General features: G+C 51.5%; 4 protein-coding genes across 4 annotated transcripts; 3 read left to right on the forward strand and 1 right to left on the reverse strand.

The window, feature by feature from the left end:
• Positions 1-117: 117 nt before the first annotated feature.
• PPTG_04263 (ubiquitin-fold modifier 1) lies at positions 118-1,240 on the forward strand. Its single transcript, XM_008898157.1, has 5 exons — positions 118-180; positions 252-311; positions 380-437; positions 515-554; positions 616-1,240. Coding segments are annotated over exons 1-5 (270 nt in total). The 5' UTR covers positions 118-178; the 3' UTR covers positions 726-1,240.
• Positions 810-1,942, reverse strand: PPTG_04264 (hypothetical protein). The gene has a single exon (XM_008898158.1). It carries the CDS (start codon positions 1,922-1,924, stop codon positions 947-949), a length of 978 nt encoding a protein of 325 aa, XP_008896406.1. The 5' UTR covers positions 1,925-1,942; the 3' UTR covers positions 810-946.
• A 609-nt stretch (positions 1,943-2,551) lies between these two features.
• On the forward strand, positions 2,552-4,270 carry PPTG_04265 (hypothetical protein). Its single transcript, XM_008898159.1, has one exon. The coding sequence runs from the start codon at positions 2,662-2,664 to the stop codon at positions 4,156-4,158; it is 1,497 nt and encodes a 498-aa protein (XP_008896407.1). The 5' UTR covers positions 2,552-2,661; the 3' UTR covers positions 4,159-4,270.
• Positions 4,271-4,480: 210 nt separating this feature from the next.
• On the forward strand, positions 4,481-6,007 carry PPTG_21594 (hypothetical protein; the record flags this gene model as incomplete). The annotated part of the gene is made up of 3 exons (XM_008898407.1): positions 4,481-5,221; positions 5,284-5,940; positions 5,972-6,007. The coding sequence occupies 3 exons, from the start codon at positions 4,481-4,483 to the stop codon at positions 6,005-6,007; spliced, it is 1,434 nt and encodes a 477-aa protein (XP_008896655.1).

A 6,007-nucleotide genomic window follows, 5' to 3' on the forward strand; every position in this document is an offset into this window, starting at 1 on the left:
GACTGCGCTGTATTATTTTTATTTTATACATACAAATTGTATGTATTGTATGATACAATAACACCTGTGCAAGTCTAAGTTGAAGAGCCTTCAATATGTATGCGATAGTACAGTGCCTATCTATTAGCATCTATCGCGACTCGCTCCCTTTCATTCTCGTTTCGTACCAGTCTCCATAATGTACGTGGCGTCTCTCTGCCTCTCTTCGTTGTCGCCGTAGTCGCCTGACGCTGCTGTTTGCGCGTGTATAGGGCCGCCAAAGTCACGTTCAAGGTTACACTCACGTCGGACCCCAAGCTGCCGTACCGAGTGTACGCCGCCTTCTCCTGCTCTCCACTTTCCTCGCCTTCTAAATCTTTGTCCATTGCTTTTATCGCAGCGTGAATGTGCCGGAGCAAGCCCCGTTCACGGCCGTGCTCAAATACGTTGCGGAGGAGGTAAAATTCCAAACAAAATGCTGCAATAATGGCCTTCATCGCTGCGGTATTGACAGAGTTATATGTCCTTGATTCAGTTCCACGTGCCGGCAGCTACCAGCGCCATCATCACCAATGGTATAGAGAAATTAGAGAAGCTGGATCAAGCGTAAATAGACTGACGAGGCTGTTACTGTAGATGGCATTGGCATCAACCCTTCGCAGAGTGCCGGCAACGTGTTCCTGAAGCACGGCTCCGAGCTGCGTCTGATTCCTCGCGACCGCGTCGGAGGCTGCAGCTCATGTTGAAGACTTTACAGTAGGACACGCAGGACTGCCTCCGTTGCATGTGAAGAAAATGTCTAATACACAGGAAAACTAGAACTCGGTTTTGTGGGCAAGTGAGTACACACAGCAGGTATATGCTATCGAGCGGTTGTATTGGTATACACGATCTTGTAATCTGGATGCAGCTCTTCGAAAGAAAAAAAAAAAGTTCTAGGGTCACAATAAGCCGTGGCCCGTGACATTTAAAGTCCCTTGTTGTAGAAGACGTGCGTGACCGGGTCCTTCTTGAACGTGCGCTGGCGGATAGTCTCCTGCAGCTCAGGCTCGAGAGAGGACACAGCCATGGAGCTACGCTGAGGGAAGAGAGCGCAGCAGAGCGGGGTCGAGAAGCTCAGACACACACCCGTAAGACCCACCATGGTAAGGGCGTTGACCGCCTTGTTGTTACGGAAGAGCGGACGCTGCTCCAGCTTGTTCATGATGAGAGGCGGGAAGAACATGCCAGGTACAGCCATGAGGATGCGGGAGGGCACAACTTGAGCCACGGCCTCGACGGCAGCGCGTTTGCTCTTGCCGATCTTCTCTCCGTCGTCCGTCTCCACCTCAATACCGCCCAGCAACTCGCGCTGACGCATAAGCGGGATGTTGACGCAGTTAGCGGCAGCCACGGCCACGAGGGGCACGAGACGACCGACGATGCCGTTGCTGAGCTTGGGGCGCTTGGCCACAAACTTGTTGAGTCCCAGAGCCGTGGCCACCGAGGCCGTACTAGCGGCCGCATACGCCTGCAGCAGCTGCTCCTGGCTCACACCCGTGCTGGCATTGCGGTTGGTGTAGTTGACGATGGAGTTGAAGGTTTGGTTCATAAACTGCCAGAAGATGACAGCGGGCGTGGAGCGGTAGAAAGTCATCATGCAGCCCGTGATGATCATGTTACCGGGCACCTGGAAGGCCATACGACCGGGCAAAAAGTTCTTCTCGCCCGTGTCCGGGTGGAAGGCACTGTCCACGAGCTGCTTGGCGCGCCAAATCTCGTCCTCACCCAGGTGCGGGTGCAAGCCGGCCTTGTACTCCTCCACGAGCTGCTTCGCGGCATCCAGCTCAGCATCGCTGGCCAGAACGTTGAGCGGGTTGGTCGTGGCCAAGAAGTGCTTGGCACGGCCAACGTATGTGCTCTGGTCCCAGCGGGGAGCGTCCAAGTTCACGAGGTTCGAAGACATGGCGATGGTGTCGGGGTGAATACGGATGTGAGGCTCGAAGGGGTACGTGGCTGCTGGCCAGTGATTGGATGCAAAGGTGGATTACATTATGACAGTTAAACGGATTTGCGCAATGACTAGGTTATGCTATACGACAGTATATTAGATCTCACATTGAAATAGTTAAGTTTAACATAACATTGCTCAATACATTATATCATAGAGAGTAGGGAGATTCAAGATGACAGACTGGTCAAAGACCAGACATGGCTTCAAAAACTCAAGTTCAACAAACCAATAACTGGTTGACGCAGTGTCAGTGGCAATCTTGCCGTCTCGAGTACGGACCGGAGACCAGACGTAGCGCGGCGTGCAAGGCAGGAACCCAAGCGCAAGGTATCGATCCACATTGGGGGTGCGATCGGCTGAGCTCCAGCTAGCTGCCCGGTTGCTTTTTTTGTAATATCGCGCAAGCTGTCACTCTGTCAGCGACGCTGATGATTCAAGCAAATGGAGCCCTCAACGAATCCTGCCAGGAAGAGATTCGCGTGACGATACGGTTGTCAGACACGACTTGTCTGGTCCGGGCTGCGTCTGCTGCACAGCAAGGCGGCTATCCGAAGACGGTCACGTTGAAGCTGGCTGCACCTTTTGTGTATGCGATCCAAGAATGATGGTAACAATGCAAAAGATCACCGACATTAACTCTGGTGGTGCTGGCGGTGCAGCGCCCATTTTGCTATTAGCCGCAAACTACCATGACGTCCGAGATCACCCCGCTATTGAATGGCCATCCGCTCGAGTCACCGCCGTCCGTCAGGAGCTACGCACGCGTCCATAAGCTTCCCGTTCCTTCGTTCGCAGTGGTCTGCGCCATCTGCCTGTTGTTCGGCGTGAGCCTTTGGCGCGGATTCATCCCCAATCCGCAACTTAGTAAGCACCAAGCCAAACCCATCCGTGTCATCACCTCTAATGGTGCACAACACGAACATTTCTGTGGAGACACGGAGCAAGACTCTGGCTACATTAAACTAACCAACAAAGTGGACGACCACTATTTCTTTTGGTACTTCGAGGCCCGTCGCAATCCGGAGACTGCACCTCTAATTCTATGGCTAACTGGTGGTCCTGGAGGATCGAGTATGCTGGCGCTTCTAACGGAGAATGGACCTTGTCACGTCGGCCCGGACTTGTCCACCGAAATCAATCCATACTCGTGGACCAACGAAGCCAACGTGGTGTGGCTTGACCAGCCTACCAACGTAGGGTTTTCGTACGGACCGAACCCAAAGGATGCTGATGACAACGAAGACAATGTCGCGGAGAATATCTACTGGTTCGTACAAGGCTTTCTTGAACGGCATCCAGAACTACAGGGTCGAGAATTCTTCATCTCCGGCGAGAGTTACGGTGGCCATTACGTGCCGGCTGCTGCGCATTTTATCTCCCAGCAGAATCAACACAAACCAACGGGGGTGCTGGCTATTAACTTACAAGGTATTTCTATTGGAAACGGTTGCACTAATCCAGTGATCCAGAATCCACACTTCATTGACATGGCCACCAACGCGTATAACATTTCGTTTGTTGACCCAAGCGAGCTGCCAAAACTGAAGGCCGAGGCAGAAATATGTGGCCAAATGATGGAGGCGTGCCAGTCACAACCATGGCTATGCTGGGATGCGGAAGGATACTGCCAAGATAACCTCGAGAGCGTCTTCATGGCAGCTAAGAGAAATCCTTACGACATCCGTCAACCATGCGCCACCAGCGATACAGACGTCATCCAGTGTATCGCCAAGGACATTGAGCTGATCACTCCTTATCTCAACTCGCCAAATCTACGCGAGTTCCTTCACGTAGACGAGCGCGTCGGTGACTGGCAAATGTGCAATTTCGACGTCAACCAAGCGTTTGCCAAGTCATTTGACGTCATGATGTCAACTAGTGCATTTGTTGCTGATCTGCTGGACAATCAAGTTCGGGTGCTGATCTATGCAGGTGACGCAGATCTCGAGTGCAATTGGTCAGGGAATCTGGCGTGGCTGCAAGCTCTGGAATGGAATGGATCAGCATCTTTCAATGCCACGAAGGCGCACGACTTGGTCGTCGATGACGAGCCTGTTGGCTCTGTGATTTCATTCGATGAGCTTACGTTCGTTCGAGTGTTCAATGCTGGGCACATGGTTCCTCAAGACCAACCTGCCGTGGCGCTTGACATGATCAATAACTTCTATCAGAATCAAGAACTTTAACTTGCGCAGAATACTGTAGGCAATCTTGCAATTAACTTTTTCATGGTGACGCTGTAATTCGCCTCCGTCGAAGGATTTGCCTGCAACTACTACTACTAGTACACGCACGCACGCATAGCCTCTGTTGCTGCCGTTTAGATTCTGAACACCGAATCTATGCAACCCCGCACTAAAATTTAGATCATCCTGAAACAGCTCCAGATTTGAACCGTACATAATGGTGCTCCACTAAGAATGATTGCGAATGATACCACAATTGACATGCCAAATGATCCCAGCGATTCAGCTCATTCCCCAATTGCGATTTTCCAGCACACGTGTAATGCCACGCTTGAACGAGAAGACCCGACTGTTACCCGCTGTACAAGCCCTATACGGCTCTACCAGCAACAAGCTCAAGATCAAACGTTGTCTGATCATCCTGGGCATTGTGACTGCAGTGGTTCTGGCTGGATCTAGTGTGTGGTGGCTGTTCTTCGACGACCACGAGCCTGCAGAAGGCATTGCAGACGAATACATCTGCGGTGACACCAAGAATGAGGCCGGGTACATCAAACTACCCAACAAGAACGACGATCATTACTTCTATTGGTTTTTCGAGGCAAAACATAATGCGAGCACTGCTCCGCTAGTCATTTGGCTAACTGGGGGGCCAGGTGGATCAAGTTTACTGGCACTTTTTAACGAGAATGGTCCGTGTCGAATTCAACCAGACCTCACAACAAAAGTGCACCCGTACTCGTGGACATACGAGGCAAACATGCTTTGGCTGGATCAGCCTACAAGCGTCGGGTTCTCGTACAGTTCTGGTGGAGACCACGACTACAACGAGAAGGACGTGGGCGAAAACTTGTATTGGTTTCTGCAGGGTTTTATTGAGATGCATCCGGAGTTTGATGGACGAGAGTTCTTCTTAACTGGCGAGAGCTATGGTGGACATTATGTCCCTGGAGCGGCACACTACATATGGGAACAAAACAAGAAGAACGAGGTCACTGGCGTAAAGAGCATCAATCTACAAGGAATCGCGGTTGGGAACGGATGGACGGACCCAGTTGTGCAGGTATGTAGACATGCTAGAGAGTTTTGTGCGGATATTTTCATTAATATTTTGGTTATTTCCAGTACCAACACGCTCCTGATATTCTCGACAACTCGTATAACATCACGCTGCTCGACGAAGCGGTGGCTGAACAACTCAAGGTCAACGCTGCCAAATGTGCTCAACTGACGCGCGAGTGTCAGCAATCTCCCAATAACTCATCATGTGTCGAGCAAGACGCGTTCTGCTTCGAGAACGTCTTCCTTGCACTCTCCGCCAACCAAACTGGTCGCAACCCCTACGATGTGAGGGAACACTGCGATTGGGTGGACTTTGGCTTTTGCCATGGTATTCCGCTTATCGAGGAGTTCCTCGCTCAAGATGCAGTGCACAAATATTTGAACGTTGACCGCGACTGGGTCGGGGGTAGTGCCGAAGTAGCCGAAAACTTTGTCATCGATACCTTGCAGTCGTTCGACAGTTACGTTGCGGATCTATTGAACAACGACGTTCGAGTGCTTCTGTATATCGGTGATGCTGATGCAATGTGCAACTGGTGGGGTAATAAAGCTTGGATCGACGCTCTCGAGTGGAAGGGCAGCGAGGGCTTCAATGCAGCGGAGGAGAAGTCGCTGCTGACTCAAGACTTGCTTAACCCTAATGCTGCTCCGACGGATACTGGTACGGCGAGATCTTTCGAGAACCTTGCTTTGGTGCGCGTTTTCAACTCGGGCCACATGGTGCCGACGCATCAACCTGCTGCGTCCTTAGATCTCATCAACAAATTCTTCAAGAATGAAGCGCTAG

This window comes from Phytophthora parasitica (genome assembly GCF_000247585.1).
Source record: "Phytophthora parasitica INRA-310 unplaced genomic scaffold supercont2.6, whole genome shotgun sequence".
Classification (NCBI taxonomy): Eukaryota; Oomycota; class Peronosporomycetes; order Peronosporales; family Peronosporaceae; genus Phytophthora; species Phytophthora nicotianae.